At 39.1% G+C, this 25,000-nt stretch overlaps 1 protein-coding gene and 2 long non-coding RNA genes across 4 annotated transcripts; all 3 read right to left on the bottom strand.

Moving 5' to 3' along the window:
- Nucleotides 1-665: 665 nt before the first annotated feature.
- Nucleotides 666-12,856, bottom strand: LOC118118187. Its single transcript, XM_047341871.1, has 7 exons — nt 12,849-12,856; nt 11,320-11,411; nt 2,505-2,558; nt 2,127-2,420; nt 1,583-1,693; nt 1,119-1,162; nt 666-1,011 (listed from the first exon to the last, which is right to left on the bottom strand). Exons 1-7 carry the CDS (start codon nt 12,854-12,856, stop codon nt 967-969), a joined length of 648 nt encoding a protein of 215 aa, XP_047197827.1. The 3' UTR covers nt 666-966.
- LOC118118183 lies at nt 7,887-11,188 on the bottom strand. Its single transcript, XR_007034688.1, has 5 exons — nt 10,889-11,188; nt 10,099-10,206; nt 9,919-9,962; nt 9,599-9,716; nt 7,887-9,344 (listed from the first exon to the last, which is right to left on the bottom strand). It is a non-coding gene; the product is annotated as an uncharacterized LOC118118183 (long non-coding RNA).
- Nucleotides 12,857-17,055: 4,199 nt separating the features above from the next.
- LOC124851126 lies at nt 17,056-18,905 on the bottom strand. 2 transcript variants are annotated; one of them, XR_007034706.1, is made up of 4 exons: nt 18,884-18,905; nt 18,082-18,201; nt 17,902-17,945; nt 17,056-17,331 (listed from the first exon to the last, which is right to left on the bottom strand). It is a non-coding gene; the product is annotated as an uncharacterized LOC124851126 (long non-coding RNA). The 2 variants fall into 2 exon arrangements; XR_007034705.1 differs by lacking the exon at nt 18,884-18,905 and having other exon boundaries at nt 18,082-18,482.
- Nucleotides 18,906-25,000: the final 6,095 nt, after the last annotated feature.

Below are 25,000 nucleotides of genomic sequence, written 5' to 3'. Positions count from 1 at the left end.
ACCATCACATGAAGTTAAACACTGAGACAAGAGAAGAGCACCGGGACTTTTGAGTGAGTGAGAGAGAGAGAGAGAGAGAGAGAGAGAGAGAGAGAGAGAGAGAGAGAGATATTAACTGTGTTAAAATGTTATTTTTTGGTCTGTTAAACCTTCCTCGTCATCATATCAGTATTTTTTACGTATGTTTTGTAAATTTCAGGATGTTGATTTAACTAAAACATTTATAATCCCCAATATTTTTCTAAAACACTTGGATGAAGTAAGAACTTTATTGTACGTGCACCAATACTGGACACTCATCAAAAATAATGTAGCAGCCAAAATCACTTTAGGTTTTATTTTGAGTTTTTCATGGAAATTTGGTCAGATTAACACAATGTACAATAAAAGAATATTAAACTCTCTTTTTAAAAAAATAAAAAATCTAATTACACAAGACTCAATCGAGATTAACTTAAAGGAACAATTCAAAGAACCATTACAAACTTTTGTCTTTTTAAACATTGAAAAGCTGCTTAAGCTGCAACACATGAATGAGTTGAACCAGGTCTTTAGAAAGAATAAGTACACATCTGTCAGAAATACAATATTTACAACAGCATTCATCCAAAATGTCAAACACTCATCAGGAATCTTTTTCAATAAGATATGAAATAAATTACAATATATTACAATAACAGTTTTAAAGTGGGCGGAGCTGTTCCAGATGCTCCTGGTTCTGGTTCTGGATGAAAACAAAAAAAAAACTTCCCAGGGAAAATATAACATGACTCACGGCAACAATAATACTGGAAATTGTCCAAAATGCAGAATGTGGAAGACAATTTCAGATTTTCTTCAGGCCAGGGCCGACTTGTCCACCTGAGCATACAGGCTCTCAGGCTGAGTCGTGTCTCCGGCCTCAGTGGATTTCATGGACCTGCTTCGATCAAGCTGTAGATGGAGGACGGAGAAGGAGCTGCAGCATCATCGGTTGGATTCTGATCCAGAAGTGGTGTTCACGATTTTGACCTGGAGAGATAAAGTCAAATAAAACTTAGTTCACAGTTCAACGTACTGTGGCAACAAGTAAAGTAATCTCACTAAGACAGATGTTAGGAAAGATGACGTAACTTTACCTGAACATCTTCGTACACTGTATTTTCCGTGTCCACACTTTCATCTGCAAGAAGGTGACAAAGAATGTTCATTGGCTTTAAATCACAAATTAATTTAGACTGTTTTCTACTGAATCACATTTACATCACTGCACCCACTGATTTTGGTTTTCGTGTGTTTTGTCATTTTTGTGATTTTGGTGACCCCTAGTGGTTTTATATAAACACAGCATTGCTTTTCTAAAATTCTGTTGATAGAAAGATACAATTTAATAAAACCTACATACACAGACATTCATCATGATATTATCTATATGTTAAATAACGAACAGTGGATTCCCATCCGTACTGTAAACTGGGAAAGGATCTCAGATATTGTCAATGACCCTAAAGGTGGTGGATCAGTGAATAAAGTGAAGGACACAGTGAAAATGCTGAATTCCCATTTACAATATTTGCAGAGTTGAATTTTTACTCTGACGTACGTTTTCCTTTTATTCGATGTCCAACAAAAGCTGCTGTTATGGCAATTATCACCAAAACCTTAATGACAGTGACAGAGACAAAGGCGACGAAAGCGTCCGGTGGTTCAGGGGCTGTAATGGAAAACAGAAAAACTGATATTAGTTATTTTCAGAACTTATTCACTTTAACATGTAAAAATATTTCTTTAAAAACAATCACATGCTGTAAATTCAACTGACAACTCTGCATTATTACCATAAAAATATAATTTTTAATTTAAATATAATATGTACAGTACCTTTCTTACCAAAGTTAAAAGTGTTACAAAGGAATTTAACAATAATTAAAACACAGACAAAAGACATTTTTTCTTTTAAATAATGTAAAGTTGAGAAGTTGTCGTAGTTATAATCCAAGCAGCAGCATTTTGAACCAATTGAAGGAGAAAGTCTTTATCTAGTCTTTAAATGTTGGGAAAGATTTAATATTTCAAAATGAACTTAAGTTGGAACACAACCTTCTATAAAACAAAGTTATCAGCTGCTTGTGTTGTCGGTCACTTACCAGGATTTGAGAAACAAAAGTCCCGAATCATTGTTGTGTGCTCGTCGGAGCTGACCTGGTTGCTATGGTCACCGATAACTGAGAAGCCTTTGGACAGGTAGACACGGAGGGAGGTGCCGGAGGTCGTGACCTTGGACCTCTCTCCTCCCTCCTCCTGGCTGCAGGTGTTGGTGTCACATCTAAAAGTGCTGTTGATGCGATGGGAGTCCTGTGTGCTGCAGGTCACTGTGAGGTTACAGGAGTCGGAGCTATTGGAGAGTAAGTCCACTGTCCCATTAACCGGAGACACTGGATCTGAGGGGGAGGGACACAGGCATTAATGGGTTGAGAAGTTGGGCAGCTACTGTGTGTCGATATTTAAAATCTGAAGAAACCTACCTTGAACTGTGACGCTGTATTTACCCACATAAGTGTTATTGTCCCCGAAAACACCTGCAGTGTAACGTCCACTGTCGTCTTGTTGCAAATTCTTCTTCTTCTTCAAAAAAAGAGTGATTTTGGAGAAAAATCTCGAGCCTTCCATGATAGGGGCTAATTGTTTTTGTTTTGTTATCATGAAATAATCTAAATATGCTTGAATCTTTAAATAGCCATTTAAATTCACTCTGTTCAACTAATTTAACAGGAGCCGTGACGTTGAGAAGCAGATCCTTCCCCTTCTGCACAAATACAGGAGTCACAGTGTCGGAGCCTGTAGAAACAACACAGCATCACTTTATTAGAAAGAAAAGATTTAGATTTAAACTGTAGTTTGTGTCCATTTTTACTTCTACTCATTAAACAGAGACTCATGATACAAAACTACCTCGGCCCAGCAGGTTGTGTTTGCCCCTGTCTGTTGGTTGGTTGGTTTAGTGATCAGCAGGTTTACTTAGAAACTGGATTTCCACAAGACTTGGTGGAAGGATGGGACATGGGCCAAGAAAGTTACATTTCAGGAAGATTCAGGATTTATTTTGTGAGACGGGGCTGATTTTTATATTTTCCATGATTTCCCAGGGAATGAAATCAGGCATATTGAGGGGGACTGAGACTTCTGATTACTTTAGTGCAGCTTGACTGAATTTAAGAACTTCTGGACCTCGGCGGAGGTAAATTGACATTCTAGTGTCTACAAATCTATTTTATTTGTTTTGTTTTTCTCTTTGAACTTAATTCTATGTTTTCATACAGATTTATCCTTTTTATGTCTTTTACCTCTTTTATTTTACTCTTTTCATTCTTTTATTTGGCTTGTAAATTGTTAATAAAAGTGCCCTGCCTTGCCCGTCAGCAGGATTTTTTAAAAGCCACTAAACGGATTTCCTTTAAATTTTGAAGTGGATTCTGTGGATGCGAGAATTTTCTTTCACGTTCTTTAACATGGTGAGATACTATGTGTCTTCTGAAATATATTCATCCTCATATAGGGGCAGAATTATTATTATGAGCTAAATAAAAAGCTTGTAATCGTTGCTTTTCTTTCTCAGACCTAATTGCACACAGTGAGCTAAACTATTGGCATTTAATAAATAATGTTCCTGCTGTGATGTTATTATTAGTTATTGATTTGTAACATATCAGTTCTAGCAACATAGATTTGTTTGATTAATTAAAATGTTATTCAGTAGAGAATGAAAAGAGAGAAGTTTAGTTTCCTGACGAGCTCGTACGTGTAGATGTGGTTTGAGTCACAGTATTGACCCTTGACTACTTGTCTTCAGTGGAACCTGATGAATGTGTGGAGGATGTGAACGTTACACTTATAACCAAAGTTAGCACTTTGAATATATAATCAAGCTTCTGTGAAAAGGTGATAAACAAGTCCATCACACAACAGTTTCTGGAACTTAAACAAAACGTGTGAAAGAGGAAGAGACTCTGCAACGGTAGATGTTCCTCAACAGCTCATTTCTGACACGGAAAATGTACAGTGGACGTACAGAAATAGAGACACAGACAGACAGACAGACAGACAGACAGACAACAGACAGACTGACAGACAGACAGACAGACAGACACGGACATGTTACAGGAAGCATCACTCTACGTTCTCTTCCTGTCACCGAGCCCTGTTGTAATATCTAGCTTCCTCTAGGTTAAGTTTCCTAATAAATCTGTTCTGTTCTCTGAGTCGCTGCCACAGGACATTACATTAATATTCAGTTTTGTTGGTTTTACAAGCTTTTAAAAAGTTTCTCCACGTCTGTTATCACTCATTATATATTTTATAACGAATTCAAGCGTAGAACTCAACTTGAAAAACCACAGATATATGGAAGGAAGTTTTACTGAGTGAATCGTCAATCAACAAGTAATAATTTGAATATAGTTCATTTTAATATCTATAGAATAATGAAATAAACAATTATTAACAACAATAACAAAATTCGAAACAAGGTACATTGCTGAAACAGTCACAAAGTGCAACAAGAACAGAGCAATAAAACTATATTTGAAGAAGAAATGTGATAAAAATGTAGTGTTTACCTCGGGCTTCATATGCGTGAAGCAGAGAAATGACAAAGAGAAGAATGATGGGATGCATTCTGTCAAATGTGCCGTACGAGGAAGTGGATCCGAGTTTAGACCTCAATCAGCCCAGCAGCAGTCAGGGTGTCTGTGGGGCGTGGCCTAATAGAGTGTCATCCACATGAACCAAAACATGACAATAGATGAATAACAATGATTGTCTCCTAACAAGAGAACATATCGAGGTCTGTCAGTAAACACTTTGATCTTGTTCAAGTTTTGATAATGTGAGGAACTGACTGCTGGTTTCAGGGGAGATGTTTCAGCACCAGGACAGACTGCTTGGTGGATTGTGGGAACATCTTGCTTTTTTTTACATGTGTCGCGGTGAGGAAGCGGGAAATGAGGTATGGCAACAGCGCCACCTGGCGAATTTCACCTCCAGGAAAGGTGCAACAGCAACAGCACAGGTTCGTTGATGTCACGAGGCAAGAGACGGCTTTACTTGTAGAAAAGACACAACTTTTATTGAACTTAATAAATGCATAATTCAACAAAAAGCTAAATGAAACAACAATCACCAGAAACAAACCATCACATGAAGTTAAACACTGAGACAAGACTGCAAACCAACAGAACGGGTCGTGAAGAAAACGCAACCACCAGGGATTGGGTCGCCGCCTCAGCCCCACAGCACCTGTCCAACAATAAAAAGATCATTAAACCATGTCACAAGTGTTAAATGCTGATGAAAACAAACATAAAATAAATAATAAACCAAATCCAAACCAATGTAAAGAACAATTTGAAAGTCCTCTGAGGTGGTCACTCTGAGCTTCTAATCAAATGAGCAGCGGGAGAGAGAGAGAGAGAGAGAGAGAGAGAGAGAGAGAGAGGTTATATTTGAGTTTTAATTATTAGCTCTGCAGAGGGTTACACAGCAACAAGGCTTCAGAGTGCAGCCACACAGCAAAAATCAAAAGTGTTATATTTTCAGTGTTAGACTTGGGAGTTTAAATATTGAGTCATTTCAACTCTCATTCAACTACAAGGTCGTCTATCTCTGGCTCTTCTGGGTGGGGCACTGACTGTGACGGTTGCCTTAGTCGAAGCGGGAAACTTGGACTTTCTAACTTGGAGGATTAGCGCCATGTGTAAGTAACATGTACATTTTATTACATTTTCGACCCAGGAGCCTAGTGCTTGTTTTTATTTCTGAAGGTCGCTAAATGCTAAATTATCTAGCTGGTACTATACAACTGCTGTTAGCTGGCAGCAGGTGTGCTGTTTGGGTAACCTAACTAACTGTGCTGCTAACTAACCAGCAGGTAAGCTGTCACTTAACCAGCTCACCCTCAACTCATGTAATGCACTGTGTCTACATTAGCCGCTTGTATAGTTTGCTGTATGTGCTTGTATCCTTAGCCGCACATGTTGGTATTGTTAGCTGCTAGCGTTAGCCGCATGCGCTAGTATAATGAGCTGCACGTCCTGGCTTGGTAAGAAAGAAATGCCTAATTTTGAATAACTTATTTGTAAACAATTGCTCTAGATATACAGGTTCAGTTGCCCAAGCTTTCAAATATTGCAAGTTCTCTAGTGGATGGTCTTATGTATGGGAGGGGTTGCAAGGAGTCAAAGTGTTTCTTCTGTAGATTGACCAAGACTTCACCATGATGTTTGGAGAGGAGGCTTCTGGGAGATTTTTGGCAAAATGGCCCACTTTCTTCCAACCAAGGATCTTGGCAGACTGCAAGAACCAGAATTCTAATGAGCATGTTGAAGACCTCTTGTCTGCACAACAAAATTCAAATGAGTTGGGTAAGTGTTTCCTCTTTAAAAGCTTCTGAGACCTTTAAATCAAATCTGTTGCATAATCATGATTTAAGTGTATTTTCATTTGTAAATTATTCTGACAATGTTATATTTTCATGTACTTTGCACCAAGGTTGGGACAGTGACCTGTCAAGCATTCTGCTGTTGGTTCACCTACTTCCCCCAACCTCAAAAGGCCACAAGAAGAATGCTAAGATTAGCTCATATCACGCTGTCAATCATGTTGTGAGATATCTGAGGGTAGGCATTATTATTTATTTATTTTTTATGCAATTGTTATAACACTGACACCACTTTTATTTGAGTGCTTTCTCATAGTGCTCTATATCTCTACGTTTTTGCAGGTTGGAACCAGTGTTGAGACCTTCCTTGCACGTTTGGAACCAGGACAGCCCTTCCTGCTGTGCGTTGGTGAACAGAAGAACAACATCCAACGGTTCTGTCATCGTTGACCACAAGGCCATCCCTTGCAATGCCCAAACATCCCTGGCCGCCTTCGATGAACTCTTCAAAGCACACTTCATCTTCAGTGTTAACTACTCAACAGCTTCTACACGTTCATCCAAACCACGGTGTTCAACATAGACGTGGGAAGTGCCAAGGAATGTCCCAGAGTCAAAGAGCTCAGAGCAAGGTTCCTGCACACTGACATTTGAAGTGACACACATCGTTGGATTTAAAAATGCTCATTTGTTTTATTTGTAAGGGACACCACAAAAGTTCTGCATTGCTATGTCAGCATTTGAAATGTCACCATGGTTTGTATCCGGGAAAGACATTACGTTTGAAATGTGGTGAGCCGGAATGTTCCTTATCATTTTGCACTTATTCAGGGTTAAAGAAACACCTCATCCGTTTGCACAGGGACACTGGTTCGACAAATACTATGGACAATGTGGACACTCAAAGAGAAAGGGATGAGCCATCAAGTTCTCAGGCAGTCTGTACTGACACTCCAGTAACCAGAATGTGTGGTTCTGTTGTAGCGAAGTTACAAGCATCAGGTGTTGCTGAGAGCACTGTCAAAGCAATGGTAGTTTATTCCAAAGCATCACTTTATGATACATTCTCCAAGGTGTATTCGAAAAATAGGTCCACTCCTCCACGTATGGTGCATGAGATTTGAGGCCAAACATAATTTTTTCCAAAAGATCAGTTAAGAATTTCAAAAATATCACAAAAACCTTGGTAAGACAACACCAGAGACAAGTAGCTTATCACTGGGAGAATTTCCATTTTCAGAGGTTTGAGTTTGGTCTAGTGCGGAAGGAAATGATTGACAGCTTGGAGGGTGGTGAGACTTTAAGTGCAGTGTTTAATGTAAATGCACACTGTGACATGTCAACTACTAACTGGGTGAAGAACTATGGAACTGAGTATCACATTGGAATGTTTGTTTTGATTAGAACCGATACAGAAATTTCTGTTTTTGGAAAGATCAACAATATCATTATAAATGAAGATCAAGCTTCGTTTTTGACTTGCAAAGTTGACACACTTTATTTTGATGACCACTTTAATGCATACTGTGTTGAGGAGAGAACTGATTCATTTTCTGTAATTTCTTTGGAGGATTTAATCTATTACAGACCCTATGACAAACAGTTTTCTAATGAGATGGATGAAAAAACATACATATTGCCACATTGCCATATTGTGTGAACTTTGCTTTTGAGGACTGATGGGAAAAGATGTAAAGCCAATGCTGTGTTATGTGGTGTGCTTACACAAATACAGTTTCATGTTAACTGCAAACTTCTTTGAATTGCTGATTCTTTCTTTCTTTCTTGTATATAGTTGTAACAGCCCCTGGCGTGAGTCGCTACGTTTAAAAGGACAACAAATTACTAATTTAAATAACAGGATACATACTTGAACATAAATTACAAAATAAACCCAACACAAATAAATCAATCTGTCAGTTACAATAGTTATAGTTTTTAAAGGAATAATATCACACAGTAAGTGGGATTGGGGATTATAAATCGACTCCCTACAGTGTTTTTAAAATATGAATCAACTCTATAAAGAGTTAAATATTGAGTTACATTTTACATCCTCAATAGTGTTAATATGACTTTAACTCTAGTGTTAAAAAAAATCATACTTGTGGTGTTAACTTTGGACACTGCACAATAGTGTTGCTTCAATTTAACACTGGCCAGTGTTGACCGGTGTTAAATTTCAACTATAGAGAGAGTTGCTGGAACTCTGTCTGAGTGTTAATTCTTTAAAACTTTCAAAAGTGTAGTTTTAACTCCCTACAGGTTGGACCTATACAAACACTTGGAAGTTTTGTATTTGACTCTATAGGAGTTGAATAAACACTGTTGTGCATGAGTAGTGTAAAAGGAAGGTTTTTATACAAACAAGACAGAAAGCCGACAGGAAATGTCTGCTGTTTGGAATCATTCCTGGTTGTTGGCTGTTAAACCTTCCTCGTCATCATATTAGTATTTTTTTTAAAGGAAGCATAACACTTTGGTGAAGTAAGAACTTTTTTTTTCATCAAAAATAATGTAGCAGCAAAATCACTTCGGAATTCATCCAAAATGTCAAACACTCATCAGGTATCTTTTTCAATAAGATATGAAATATATTACAATAACAGTTTTAAAGTGGGCGGAGCTGTTCCAGATGCTCCTGGTTCTGGATGAAAAAAAAAAACTTCCCAGGGAAAATATAACATGACTCACGGCAACAATAATACTGGAAATTGTCCAAAAGGCAGAATGTGGAAGACAATTTCAGATTTTCTTCAGGCCAGGGCCGACTTGTCCACCTGAGCATACAGGCTCTCAGGCTGAGTCGTGTCTCCGGCCTCAGTGGATTTCATGGACCTGCTTCGATCACGCTGTAGATGGAGGACGGAGAAGGAGCTGCAGCATCATCAGTTGGATTCTGATCCACAAGTGGGTTCACGCTTTTGACCTGGAGAGATAAAGTCAAATAAAACTCTTTTTGCTACCGAGGTGGTGGCTCCGAAGTTTCCTTTTTCTAAATCACAGATTATATATCACTATTTTCAGTGGTGTGGTCGTACTGTGGCAACAAGTAAAGTAATCTCACTAAGAATCTATATGACTCTTCTAATGCAGTGATGTGATTTTGGCCAGTGGCAGTTTAGTGGGAAACACATTGAGAAGAGTCAGCACACAAGCACAGCTCAGACACAGGCTACAGACCTCAGAGGGATGTTTGGATGAATGCAGCACGGTGCAGCTGGAAATTCGCCTCTGATCCGCAGCAAAGTGTTTTGTTCGAGCACAAGCAAGCAGCACGAGCAGCGAGGCACACGTAGTGCTGCAGGAGCAAGCAACAGGACCAGGATCAGCAAAGGGTCAAAGGTCATGTACAGTAACTACACCACCTGTCGACAGATGAAATACAGCTGTGGCTTTTATTTGATTTATTTATCTATTTATTTTTTGCCCATTTCCTTTGCTCAAAACCATAAAATCTTGTTCTTGGAAGACAGATGTTAGAAAAGATGACGTAACTTTACCTGAACAGTTTCGTACAGTGTATTTTTCATTTCCTTCGTTTCATCTGCAAGAAGGTGACAAAGAATGTTCATTGGCTTTAAATCACAAATTAATTTAGACTGTTTTCTACTGAATCACATTTACATCACTGCAGCCACTGATTTTGGTGTTTGTGTGTTTGAATCTTTACTCTGACGTACGTTTTCCGTTTTTTCGATGTTGAACAAAAGCTGCTGGTATGGCAATTATCACCAAAACCACAGTGACTGTGACAAAGGCGATAATGATATAGTTCAGTGGGACAGGGGCTGTAATGGAAAAAAGAAAAAATGATATTAGTTATTTTCAGAACTTATTCACTTTAACACGTACAAATATTTCTTTAAAAAACAATCACATGCTCTAAATTCAACTGACAACTCTGCATTATAACCATAACAATATAATTTATAATTTAAATATAAGCTTCATATGTATAATACTTTTCTTACCAAAGTTAAAAAGGGTTACAAAGGAATTAAACAATAATTAAAACAGAGATAAAAGTAGTTTTTTCTTTTAAATAGAGTAAAGTTGAGAATTTGTTGTAGAAAGTCTAATGTCAACTGGTCATTCAGGTGTTTGGGGGCCTGTCCGGCAAAAGCACGACAACCTAAACCACCAATCAGGCTCTGAAAACTACCAGGAAACAAATATCAGCTGAACCAAGATGCCACCCAGCATGACACATAGAAACCTGGTTGTGTGAAGTCAATAATAAAATCTTAAAACAATGCAGAAAGGAACAGGGAGCCAGAATGTGAGTCATATGATCATGTTGTCTTGAGCCAGTTATAATCCAAGCAGCAGCATTTTGAACCAATTGAAGGAGAAAGTCTTTATCTAGTCTTTAAATGTTGGGAAAGATTTAATATTTCAAAATGAACTTAAGTTGGAACACAACCTTCTATAAAACAAAGTTATCAGCTGCTTGTGTTGTCGGTCACTTACCAGGATTTGAGAAACAAAAGTCCCTAATCATTGTTATGTGCTCGTCCGAGCTGACCTGGTTGCTATGGTTACAGATAACTGAGAAGCCTTTGGACAGGTAGACACGGAGGGAGGTGCCGGAGGTCGTGACCTTGGACCTCTCTCCTCCCTCCTCCTGGCTGCAGGTGTTGGCCTCACATCTAAAAGTGCTGATGATGTGATGGGAGTCCTGTGTGCTGCAGGTCACTGTGAGGTTACAGGAGTCGGAGCTATTGGAGAGTAAGTCCACTGTCCCATTAACCGGAGACACTGGATCTGAGGGGAGGGACACAGGCTTTAATGGGTTTAGAAGTTGGGCAGCTACTGTGTGTCGATATTTAAAATCTGAAGAAACCTACCTTGAACTGTGACGCTGTATTTACCCACATAATTGATCTGATCCCCGAAAACACCTGCAGTGTAACGTCCACTGTCGGCTTGTTGCACATTCTTCAAAAGCAAAGAGTGATTTTGGAGAAAAATCTCGACCCTTCCATCATAGGGGCTGTTGTGCCATAATGCATCAAACGTGATACCATAAAATGGTGTGCCTTTCGGCATTCAATAAATTTGGTTATCAAAATAAAATATTAGATATTAATATTTTATTATTAATATTAAATAATAACTTTAATTGATTAAAGTTACCTCGGGGCACCACCCTTCAAAGGAAGGGAAAAGATAGCCAATTTATTGATTAAGTCTCATAGATTAAGGTTCTAACTACAAATTTTGGAACTCTGATTAACAATTAAATTAATAACTATAACCAAAATTACCATGTAGATAGTTAGCTAAGTTGAAAGATATGGGGTTCTTGACAGTGTAGAGGTTGGCTAAATTCACTTATGCAACATTAATAAAAAACATTTGTGAAAGAAAAACATTTATTATGAATATAATAAAGTATAAAAACACAAATTACTAACGGTCTAATTGCTAAACAAAGATAGGTATGTGTGTATACATGTGTGTGTGTCTGTGTGAGTCAGCGTGCTTTCAAGATGGTGGCTGGCCAAAGAGATAACACCCGTCCCCCACCTATTGGAATGTTTACGACCTGTAGAGATAATGAGGTGAAGAGTTATGCGTGTGTCTGTGTGTGTGCCAAATTAGAGGAAGTTACTAGATTGGATGCAACGAAAGACTGTGAAGAGCATAACAGACTAACATTACTTTCTCAATAACTTGTACCCAAAATATCACAACACCACAAATCAAACTTATAAACCTCACACAGAATCGAATAAACAGTCTTGCTTAGCCTAGTATAATTATTAAGCCCAGTTGTGTTACCAGTCCGTGGAAAGGGGAAAAAGGAAGTTGCTGTGCAGTTCGCAGTTTTGTGTCGTCTTGCTGGTTTCGGTTGAGCGGTATAGCTCAGTTGCTGGCTGACGTTTGCAAGCAGGACATCGCATCGCTGCTAGGACGTTGGTAGAGCTTGGAGGCGAGGAGGTTTCCTTGCTGAGATGAGCTGGAAGCTGCACCTTTGTGCTCCTCTCGAAGAGTTGGATGGGAAGAGAAGATGTGAGCTGGAGAAGAGGCTCCACAGCCTTCCCTCCTGTAGAAGGATTGTAGGAAGAGGCAGGAACTGGCTCGACAGCCTTCTCCCTTGAGGAGTGTAGAAAGAGAGACACCTTCTCGTTGGGAGTTTGAAGAGGCCTGCTCCTTCTCCTGAGGAGTTTAGAGAGATCGAGCGAGAAGCTGGAGAACTTAGCTTATATTGGCCGGTGACCTCACAGGTCATGGGGTCCAGAGTGACCAATGGGAGTTGAAACCTGTGTCCCTGGGGGGGGTTTCCACCCCTCTGTGTGAAGTTGATGCCCTCTGGGACATTGAGTTCCTTGCTCTGGTTTTTAATGGCCCCTGGGAGACGGAGTCCTGGAGGGACATGCTGCTTCCGGCTTTGATGGCACATGTAGGCCGAAGTGTGGTTTCACACAAAACCATGGCCCAACAGGGCTAATTATTTTTGATCTGTTATCATCAAATAATCTAAATATGTTTGAATCATGAAATTTCCATTTAAATTCACTCCGTTTAACTAATTTAACAGGAGCCGTGACGTTGAGAAGCAGATCCTTCCCCTTCTGCACAAATACAGGAGTCACAGTGTCGGAGCCTGTAGAAACAACACAGCATCACTTTATTAGAAAGAAAAGACTTTGATTTAAACTGTAGTTTTTGTCCATTTCTACTTCTACTCATTAAACAGAGACTCATGAGACAAAACTACCTCGGCCCAGCAGGTTGTGTTTGCCCCTGTCTGTTGGTTGGTTGGTTTAATGATCAGCAGGTTTACTTAGAAACTGGATTTCCACAAGACTTGGTGGAAGGATGGGACATGGGCCAAGAAAGTTACATTTCAGGAAGATTCAGGATTTATTTTGTGTTTTTTATATTTTCCATGATTTCCCAGAGAATGAAATCAGACATATTGAGGGGGACTGAGACTTCTGATTACTTTAGTGCAGCTTGACTGAATTTAAGAACTTCTGGACCTCGGCGGAGGTAAATTGACATTCTAGTGTCTACAAATCTATTTCATTGAGCACCGAACGGTGGGAGGCTCTATTGAAATTGTAAGGATTCTTCTTCTTATTATTCTCTGCCAAATGAATTGGCTTTTTGAGGGCTTTAACATGCTCAAATTCTTACCAAAGTTTGCAGGAAATTCAAAAGTCGGAGAAATTGACGTATTCTGGAGTATTTTGAAATGGGCGTGGCAAAATGGCAAAATGGCATATTCCACATTTTTACTTTGATGAACTTGTCCCAGGGCTTTCATCAAATCAACTTCATATGGAGATGAATGTCATCTCAACAAGATGGAGATATAAACTACCTCGGTATATATGATTTCGTCACACGGTGTGACCGTGGCGTGGCATCAAAGTTTGATTACACACCATCAAAACATGAGGTTCTGTATCTCGGACATATTTGGTCCAATCGAGTCCAAACTAGACATGTAAGACAAGAGTCCCGGCCTGATGACATCTACACAGAAATCATGACTTAAAATCACAGCGCCCCCTGCTGGCTACAGGAAGTGACATGTTTTATACTTTGATGAACTGCTCCTGGCTGCTTTACAATAAACAGCTCAAAAGAGCTCAGTCAAGTCATTGGACCATGGTCAGAATTGTGACATTTCCTCAAACCGTGTAAACATTGAGGTGCGGCGAAGGATCATCCTTCGCCAAAGGAGACGATGTTGTCATAACTCAACTGTGCATTGTCCTGTCACCACCAAACTTCTGTCTCATGATTATAGTCCAAGCCTGAACAGCTCTATGTGTCAATATTTCCTCAGGGTCATAGCGCCACCTACTGATTCACCATGAAACAGGAAGTACTTTGTAAATCCACTCTGCATTATCCAACCGGCCCCCAAATTCTGCCGTATGATCACAATCCTGACCTGAACAGCTCCATATATTAATATTAGTGCAGGGTCATAGCGCCACCTACTGATCAGTGTGAAAATTAAGTTGTTGTAACATTGTCCAATTGACACAATATTGCTCACGCTACATGAGAGCCCCTACTTGAACAGATCTATTAGTCTGTATGTAATAATAGTGATGGCGCCACCTACTGGCAACAGGAAGTAAGCTTTGTTTTACAACTATCATTCGATTTACATAAAATGTTCACAGTGTGATGTGCAATTGATAGCGTGGACCGTAATGAGCAATTAGCAGGCAAGGATCGACATCGCGTGACGGACGCAGGAAGTGAAGCGTTTATCCTTGCCACAGTGCGAAAAACGCATGCAACGCGGAGACGTGCGCTTGGTCATTGATCGCTCTCTCCACTAACTGCAACAGGCTTCAAAATGCCTGTGCTCGGGCCCGTTAGTGCTACAACGTAGCCCTAGTTTGTATTGTTTTTCTCTTTGAACTTATTTCTACGTTTTCATACAGATTTATCCTTTTTATTTCTTTTACCTCTTTTATTCTCTTTTTATTCTGTTATTTGGCTGGTAAATTGTAAATAAAAGTGCCCTGCCTTGCCCGTCAGCAGGTTTACTCCAAACCTACAAAACTGATTTACTTAAAATTTTGACGTGGATTCGGTGCTGCGAAAATATTCAGTTTTGTTGGTTTTACAAGCTTTTAAAAAGTTTCTCCACGTCTGTTATCACTCATTATATATTTTATAATGAATTCAAGCGTAGAACTCAACTTGAAACACCACAGATATATGGAAGGAAGTTTTACTGAGTGAATCGCAAATCAACGAGTCATAATTTGAATATAGTTATCATTTTAATATTTATAGAATAATTAAATAAACAATTATTAACAACAACAACACAATTCTAAACAAGGTACATTGCTGAAACAGTCACAAAGTGCAACAAGAACAGAGCAATAAAACTATATTTGAAGAAGAAATGTGATAAAAATGTAGTGTTTACCTCGGGCTTCATATGCGTGAAGCAGAGAAATGACAAAGAGAAGAATGATGGGATGCATTCTGTCAAATGTGCCGTACGAGGAAGTGGATCAGAGTTTAGACCTCAATCAGCCCAGCAGCAGTCAGGGTGCTCGTCTCTCATTCACACGTCTCAGTGTTTTCAAACTGACTCAGGAAATATCTCAGGTTTATGAATATGTTAAATCTGCAGTGAGGAGGTGTAAACTCTGTGGGCGTGGCCTAATACTCAGAGTGTCATCCACATGAACCAAAACATGACAATAGATGAATAACAATGATTGTCTCCTAACAAGAGAACATATCGAGGTCTGTCAGTAAACATTTTGATCTTGTTCAAGTTTTGATAATGTGAGGAACTGACTGCTGGTTTCAGGGGAGATGTTTCAGCACCAGGACAGACTGCTTGGTGGATTGTGTGGAACATCTTGGTTTGTTTTTCATGTGTCGCGTGAGGGAAGCGGGGAAATGAGGTATGGCAACAGCGCCACCTGGCGACTTTCACCTCCAGGAAAGGTGCAACAGCAACAGCACAGGTTCGTTGATGTCACGAGGCAAGAGACGGCTTTACTTGTAGAAAAGACACAACTTTTATTGAACTTAATAAATGCATAATTCAACAAAAAGCTAAATGAAACAACAATCACCAGAAACAAACCATCACATGAAGTTAAACACTGAGACAAGAGAAGAGCACCGGGCTGGGACTGACCACGGAGACAAAACACCTGCTGCAACACAGGAGACGAGCGGAAACGGAAGTAGGGAGAGCTGTGCACGGCCGCTTCCTTAAACATGGGGGAAGCACGACGTCGCCTAGCAACCAGCGCGCCATGAAAGCAGGCACAGCGCCACGCAGCGGCAGGGAGGGAGCGCGCCTCCGGCTCCACGTGTTAACAGGTTGGAGTGACCACAGTTTCTGCATGAGCCTGTCAGCTGCTCCTGGTCAGCAGCGATAACATGAGGATGTGGAAATGATGGGGGGGCGGCTGTGGGAGGGAATTTTATTTGTTCAGCGGGGGGTTAAGAATAGGATATAGGCATCTTCATATTTCCATACACATAATCCAGATAGATAGATAGAAACTGTTTTAAATAGTTTTTGGGCTGTTAAACCTTCCTCGTCATCATATTAGTATTTTTAAAAGGAAGCAATTTGTATGTTTTGTTAATTTCACGATGTTGATTTAACTAAAACATTTATAATTCCCAATATTTTTTAAAACACTTGGGTGAAGTAAGAACTTTATTGTACGTGCACCAACACTGGACACTCATCAAAAATAATGTAGCAGCCAAAATCACTTGAGGTCTTAATTGAGTTTTTCATGGAAATCTGGTCAACTTAACACAACGTACAATAAAAGAATATTAAAATCTCTTTTTATCAAAATATCTAATTACACAAGACTCAATCGAGATTAACTTAAAGGAACAATTCAAAGAACCATTACAAACTTTTGTCTTTTAAAAAATTGAAAAGCTGCTTAAGCTGCAACACATAAATGAGTTGAACCAGGTCTTTAGAAAGAATAAGTACACATCTGTACAAGAAATACTAGATTTACAACAGCATTCATCCAAAATGTCAAACACTCATCAGGAATCTTTTCAATAAGATATGAAATAAATTACAATATATTACAATAACAGTTTTAAAGTGGGCGGAGCTGTTCCAGATGCTCCTGGTTCTGGTTCTGGCCAAAAAAAAAAAAAAACTTCCCAGGAAAATATAACATGACTCACGGCAACAATAATACTGGAAATTGTCCAAAAGGCAGAATGTGGAAGACAATTTCAGATTTTCTTCAGGCCAGGGCCGACTTGTCCACCTGAGCATACAGGCTCTCAGGCTGAGTCGTGTCTCCGGCCTCAGTGGATTTAATGGACCCAAGTTCGATCAAGCTGTAGATGGAGGACGGAGAAGGAGCTGCAGCATCATTGGTTGGATTCTGATCCACAAGTGGGTTCACGCTTTTGACCTGGAGAGATAAAGTCAAATAAAACTCTTTTTGCTACCGGGTGGTGGCTCAAGTTTCCTTTTTTAAATCACAGATTATATATCACTATTTTCAGTGGTGTGATCGTACTGTGGCAACAAGTAAAGTAATCTCACTAAGAATCTATATGACTCTTCTAATGCAGTGATGTGATTTGGGCCGGTGGCAGTTTATTGGGAGACACACATTGAGAAGAGTCAGCACACAAGCACAGCTCAGACACAGGCTACAGACCTCAGAGGGATGTTTGGATGAATGCAGCACGGTGCAGCTGGAAATTCGCCTCTGATCCGCAGCAAAGTGTTTTGTTCGAGCACAAGCAAGCAGCACGAGCAGCGAGGCACACGTAGTGCTGCAGGAGCAAGCAGCAGGACCAGGATCAGCAAAGGGTCAAAGGTCATGTACAGTAACTACACCCCTGTCGACAGATGAATTACAGCTGTGGCTTTTATTTTATTTATATATCTATTTATTTTTGCCCATTTCCTTTGCTCAAAACCATAAAATCTTGTTCTTGGAAGACAGATGTTAGAAAAGATGACGTAACTTTACCTGAACAGTTTCGTACAGTGTATTTTCCTTGTCCTTCGTTTCATCTGCAAGAAGGTGACAAAGAATGTTCATTGGCTTTAAATCACAAATTAATTTAGACTGTTTTCTACTGAATTACATTTACATCACTGCAGCCACTGATTTTGGTCTTTGTGTGTTTGAATCTTTACTCTGACGTACGTTTTCCGTTTTTTCGATGTCAAACAAAAGCTGCTCCTATGTAAATTATCACCAAAACCAAAATGACAGTGACAATGACAGCGACACTGGGGATAATGATATGGCTCCGTGGTTCAGGGGCTGTAATGGAAAACAGAAAAACTGATATTAGTTATTTTCAGAACTTATTCACTTTAACACATAAAAATATTTCTTTAAAATCAATTACATGCTCTAAATTCAACTGAAAACTCTGCATTATTACCATAAAAATATAATTTATAATTTAAATATAAGAAGCTTCATATGTATAATACTTTCCTTACCAAAGTTAAAAAGGGTTACAAAGGAATTAAACAATAATTAAAACAGAGATAAAAGTAGTTTTTTCTTTTAAATAGAGTAAAGTTGAGAATTTGTTGTAGAAAGTCTAATGTCAACTGGTCATTCAGGTGTTTGGGGGCCTGTCCGCAAAAGCACGACAACCTAAACCACCAATCAGGCTCTGAAAACTACCAGGAAACAAATATCAGCTGAACCAAGATGCACCCAGCATGATACATAGAAACCTGGTTGTATGAAGTCAATAATAAAATCTTAAAACAATGCAGAAATGAACAGGGAGCCAGAATGTGAGTCATATGATCATGTTGTCTTGAGCCAGTTATAATCCAAGCAGCAGCATTTTGAACCAACTGAAGGAGAAAGTCTTTATCTAGTCTTTAAATGTTGGGAAAGATTTAATATTTCAAAATGAACTTAAGTTGGAACACAACCTTCTATAAAACAAAGTTATCAGCTGCTTGTGTTGTCGGTCACTTACCAGGATTTGAGAAACAAAGTCCTAATCATTGTTATGTGCCCGTCCGAGCTGACCTGGTTGCTATGGTTACAGATAACTGAGAAGCCTTTGGACAGGTAGACACGGAGGGAGGTGCCTGAGGTCGTGACCTTGGACCTCTGTCCTCCCTCCTCCTGGCTGCAGGTGTTGGTGTCACATCTAAAAGTGCTGTTGATGTGATGGGAGTCCTGTGTGCTGCAGGTCACTGTGAGGTTACAGGAGTCGGAGCTATTGGAGAGTAAGTCCACTGTCCCATTAACCAGAGACACTGGATCTGAGGGGGAGGGACACAGGCATTAATGGGTTTAGAAGTTGGGCAGCTACTGTGTGTCGATATTTAAAATCTGAAGAAACCTACCTTGAACTGTGACGCTGTAATTACCCACATAATTGATCTCATTCCAAACGGCTGCAGTGTAACGTCCACTGTCGGCTTATTGTTGCACATTCTTCAAAAGCAAAGAGTGATTTTGAAGAAAATCTCAACCCTTCCATGATAGGGGCCAATTATTATTGTTTCGTTATCATCAAATAATCTAAATATGATTGAATCTTTAAATTGCCATTTAAATTCACTCCGTTTAACTAATTTAACAGGAGCCGTGACGTTGAGAAGCAGATCCTTCCCCTTCTGCACAAATACAGGAGTCACAGTGTCGGAGCCTGTAGAAACAACACAGCATCACTTTATTAGAAAGAAGAGACTTTGATTTAAACTGTAGTTTTTGTCCATTTTACACAAACAGTCCGAGGGCCCTCGGACTGTTGAACATCAATCTTTGATTCGATTGATGCAAACCATTTCAAGATACGATCACCACAGCAGGTACAATCAACGCCTCTGTCAGACCACCACAAAAAAACCAATAACAAAATCGAAGTCACTCACCTAAGAAGCCTCATCGTAATCCACAGATCGATAACATTCCAACAAAACGGTCTTGATACATTGCCAAAGGTCCAGACGATCCAATCCAGTAACACGTTTAGTCCAAAACACATTATTACATCAATAAATACCCACAGACTGCTGTTGCATCATTTCAAACTAGCCGGCAGCTATGTGTAACCTTTGATGTATTTTCCTGGTAACTCCCGTTAGCATGTAAACATAGCCGATATCTGATATCTGCACTCTGAACTTTAGATTGACAGCTCACTTGACCAAATAGGAGCGGGCATGTCCTGTCCACAGCCTACAATAGCCAAGGAGAGACCTCGTTGAAGGACAGTGCCTGCCTCTCTTCTGTCGTGTAAATACTGAGTCGATTGCAACCGATTGTTCTGATGACTGGCGTTCGTATAGCCAATGAAATTTCCAACATGCAGATTTGCGGCTTCTCTGTGTAAATATAAAGCGACCCCAAGAAAGTCACTGTGTACAGGCGAACAACTGGTTTCGGTTTATTATTTTATTATAATATATAACTTGTAAATTACTGTATGTGTGTGTGTGCCCCTCTGTTTCACTGTGTGTGTGTGTGTGTGTGTGTGTGTGTGTGTGTGTCTTTGGTGTTAGTGTTGATGTGGAGGTGGTGTGTGTGTGTCTAGGTGTTACTGTTGAAGTGGGGGAAGTGTGTGTGCCACATTGTTTCACTGTGTGTGTGTGTGTTTGTGTAGAATGCATAAAAGTGTTATCTAGTTTTGTAAATGACTGTTATTTCTCCAAATGGCCTTTTTGGAAACGCCTAGACATGCCCTTAGGAAAACATCTGTAAAATATTCATTTTCTGTGGTATTGTTATCAAATTTGAACTTGGGCAAGGTAAGGCTTCATGCTGTGGTCCCATAGTGTTTTCCAGCTCATAAGTCCCAGCTAGAGTCATCTGCAGGCATCTGTTTACCAAAACATTCAGGCGGAAATAAAAACCTTCTACTTCAGTGTGTTCCAACTTCTATTACTCAATGCCAGTAGCACTTATAGTCATTCTGACTGTTGGGGGTATTCAGAGTGTTACCTTTCAAAAGAGACCAAAACCATGCATGTACTCCAAATGGTTCAAGAACAGCTTTCAATTTACTTTGGGTATGCCTTCGACAGGCGTTTTAGGCAAATTTCACCGGAATGTTAAGAGGTTAAACAGAGACTCATGATACAAAACTACCTCGGCCCAGCAGGTTGTGTTTGCCCCTGTCTGTTGGTTGGTTGGTTTAATGATCAGCAGGTTTACTTAAAACTGGATTTCCACAAGACTTGGTGGAAGGATGGGACATGGGCCAAGAAAGTTATATTTCAGGAAGATTCAGGATTTATTTTGTGAGACGGGGCTGTTTTTAATATTTTCCATGATTTCCAGGAATGAAATCAGGCATATTGAGGGGGACTGAGACTTCTGATTACTTTAGTGCAGCTTGACTGAATTTAAGAACTTCTGGACCTTCGGAGGTAAATTGACATTCTAGTGTCTACAAATCTATTTTATTTGCATTGTTTTTATCTTTGAACTTATTTCTATGTTTTCATACAGATTTCCTATTTTATTTCTTTGACCTCTTTTATTCTACTCTTTTCATTTTTTTATTTGGCTTGTAAATTTTTAATAAAAGTGCCCTGCCTTGCCCGTCAGCAGGATTGCTCCAAACCTACTAAACTGATTTCCTTTAAATTTTGACATGGATTCGGTGGATGCGAGAATTTTCTTTCACGTTCTTTAACATGGTGAGATACTATGTGTCTTCTGAAATATATTCATCCTCATATAGGGGCAGAATTATTATTATGTGGTTAGTGATGTGAACATTACACTTATAACCAAAGTTAGCACTTTGAATTTATAATCAAGCTTCCGTGAAAAGAAGATAAAAGAGTCCATCACACAACAGTTTCTGGAACTTAAACAAAACATGTGAAAGAGGAAGTGACTCTGTAACGGGAGACTTTCAACAGCTCATTTCTCACAGGAAAATGTCCAGTGGACGTGCAGAAATAGAGAGACAGACAGAAATAGACACTGACATGTAACAGGAAGCATCACTCTACGTTCTCTTCCTGTCACCGAGCCCTGTTTTAATATCTAGCTTTGTCTATAAAAGGTAAAGTTTCCTCATCAATTTGTTCTGTTCTCTGAGTCGCTGCCACAGGACATTACATTAATATTCAGTTTTGTTGGTTTTACAAGCTTTTAATAAAGTTTCTCCACGTCTGTTATCACTCATTATATATTTTATAACGAATTCAAGCGTAGAACTTAACTTGAAACACCACAGATATATGGAAGGAAGTTTTACTGAGTGAATCGTCAATCAACAAGTCATAATTTGAATATAGTTATCATTTTAAAATTTATAGAATAATGAAATAAGCTAATTATTAACAACAACACAATTCTAAACAAGCTACATTGCTGAAACAGTCACAAAGTGCAACAAGAACAGAGCAATAAAACTATATTTGAAGAAGAAATGTGATAAAAATTGAGTGTTTACCTCGGGCTTCATATGAGTGAAGCAGAGAAATGACAAAGAGAAGAATGATGGGATGCATTCTGTCAAATGTGCCGTACGAGGAAGTCTGCCCTAGATCTCACTGCCTCGCAGAAATACTTCCGTTTTTTAAATATGTTTAGTCAAATCTGCAGTGAGGAGGTGTAAACACTGTGGGCGTGGCCTAATACTCAGAGTGTCATCCACATGAACCAAAACATGACAATAGATGAATAACAATGATTGTCTCCTAACAAGAGAACATATCGAGGTCTGTCAGTAAACACTTTGATCTTGTTCAAGTTTTGATAATGTGAGGAACTGACTGCTGGTTTCAGGGGAGATGTTTCAGCACCAGGACAGACTGCTTGGTGGATTGTGTGGAACATCTTGGTTTGTTTTTAATCATCCATGTTAACAGGTTGGAGTGATGACAGTGTCTGCATGAGACTGTCAGCTGCTCCTGGTCAGCAGCTTTAAGATGATGATTTGGAAATGATGTGTCACAATACATGTTGACTGCATTTACCCACTACATGGAGCTGTGTGGCCACACACTGGGGGGAGAGCTCATGAGTCCAAATTACTTCAAAAGTCATCATTTCAAATTACCATTGGTCATCTGTGGGACGTACTGGAAGAAGAAGGCAGCTCACCCTCATAACCATGTCGACTGTACACTGTAAAAAAAAAAGAAGAAAAGTTGAGCCAACTTAAAAAAGTAAAGCAACCAGCTGCAAAGCTTTTTTGAGTTTACTCAACTTAAGGGCTTACGAGTTGTGTCAACAACTTCATACTTTGTCATTCAAATTATGAAGTTCGCCCAAAGTGCTATCTTAAGTTGGTCTAACTTAACATTACTATTCAGGTCTACTCATGTATCTAAGTTAAAAGTACTTAAAATATTAAATATGATGAACTGGAATATGTGTATTCTTATAAATTGAAAACATAAGTCAATGGCACTGCATAGTTTTAGTTGAGAGAACTATAGTTTAAACTTAAAATGTTGTGTTAATTCAACTTTACTGCCCATAAGTTGAGGGTACTAAAAAAAATAATTTACTCTTTTGCCTTACTTTTAAAATGATTAGACATTTGTTGCGAAAATTCAACACTAAAAGACAGCAAAATTATTCAAACATGGTCTATTTATTATGAACAATTGGTAAACATTTGGTGCAAACATTATAAAATCAATAACTTAACCGCCAACATAGCAATAGTAACAGCAGACATTTTGAGTGTCACTATTCATCCTTATGTTAACCTAATGGTTCCATCGCACAATTCTTTTCAAAACAAAGCATATGAAAATGCAAGTCACACTGTAAATGTAACAGAATAACACATTACACCTTAAAGTGATGAAAATGAAAAATCCATCATTATTTACTCACCACTATGCTGATAGAGGGGTGGATAAAGTGTCCAGAGTCCACAAAACACTTTCAGTTTTTTAACATAACTTGCCTCCATACTGCTCCTGTGGTGTCATCGAAGTGTCCAGAAGCCCCAACATTCACATTCGACTAGAAACAGCTTCATTTTCTGTTTCGGTGAACTGTCCCTTTTAGCAAAGGATCATTACCTCATACCTACCATTTATGTATTAACTCCTTTGAGACACAAATCCAGCAGTGAAGAAACACTGAATACAGATAGGATGGTTAAAACACAGTGACATGAATGTATGGATGTGTGTGTGTGTTTTCATGGCGGGCTACTACAACAAACTGTTCTTTAGAGCCTGAACACGGGCAGAGGACTCTGTACCAAAGTTCATGACAGGCCTCAAGTGTGCAATCCTATGGGGTAGTCCAAGTTGAGAGCGTAGATAAGTCCAAACAGAAGGATGAAGGCAGTCAAGTCACAGATGACGATGAGTTCAACCCCTTTGACACACCTTTCCTCTGAGTCTGTATCCTACAGAAAACAAACAGAGACTAAAATAAATATTCTTTTATTCTTAAAAGTTTTCATCCCCCCCATTAATAGGTCTAAGTAAACATTTGTGCCAAATTTGACATTATTTTCTTGAGGTGTTATTAAAATTCAGCTGCTCTGCAGTTTCCAGCTTCCAAGGTATACTGATCTTGCTCACTAGTGGACCAATGATTTTAGTTATTAAAAGCGATAGATCCACCGAAAAAGGAAGAAATTACTTATTATTTACACACCACTATGATAGAGGGATGGGTGAAGTGTTTGAGTCCAGAAAACACTTTTGGTGTTTCAGGGGTAAACAGCGTTGCAGGCAAATACTAATACAACTGAAGTAACTGGCAAAACAACAGAAAAAAACCGGAAAAGTGCCTCATTACTGTGTTTTTTCCATTTGAAGGAGTCCGCCAGTTACTTCAGTTGCATTGAATGTGGCTGCTACACTGTTTACCACTGAAACTCCCAAAGTGTTTTGTTTACTCAAACACTTCACCCACCCCTCCATCATCATAGTGGTGAGTAAATAATGAGTGAACTTTCATTTTTCGGTGAACGATCCCTTTAAATTCAAATATAAAAAAATGGATTGGTTTTATGGCAAATTCCTATCAAATGAGTCGGTTTGCTCTCTAACCAGAGATTTACTGGCCCATTGTATATTTATATAGGCCCAGCAGTCAAAAATGAAAACAACCTTAATGGCATAAACCAAAGTTGTCTTACCAGACATGT

This window comes from Hippoglossus stenolepis, chromosome 11 (genome assembly GCF_022539355.2).
Source record: "Hippoglossus stenolepis isolate QCI-W04-F060 chromosome 11, HSTE1.2, whole genome shotgun sequence".
NCBI classification, from domain to species: Eukaryota; Metazoa; Chordata; class Actinopteri; order Pleuronectiformes; family Pleuronectidae; genus Hippoglossus; species Hippoglossus stenolepis.
Note: the sequence above shows the minus strand (reverse complement) of the source record. Positions and strands in the feature narration are given on the sequence as shown.

Coding starts and splice junctions, on each gene's coding strand:
- LOC118118187 (XM_047341871.1), bottom strand. Junction 2,421..2,504: donor ATACAGCGTCACAGTTCAAG/GTAGGTTTCTTC, acceptor CCTCCCCCTCAG/ATCCAGTGTCTCCGGTTAAT. Junction 1,163..1,582: donor ACATCGAATAAAAGGAAAAC/GTACGTCAGAGT, acceptor ACCTTCTTGCAG/ATGAAAGTGTGGACACGGAA.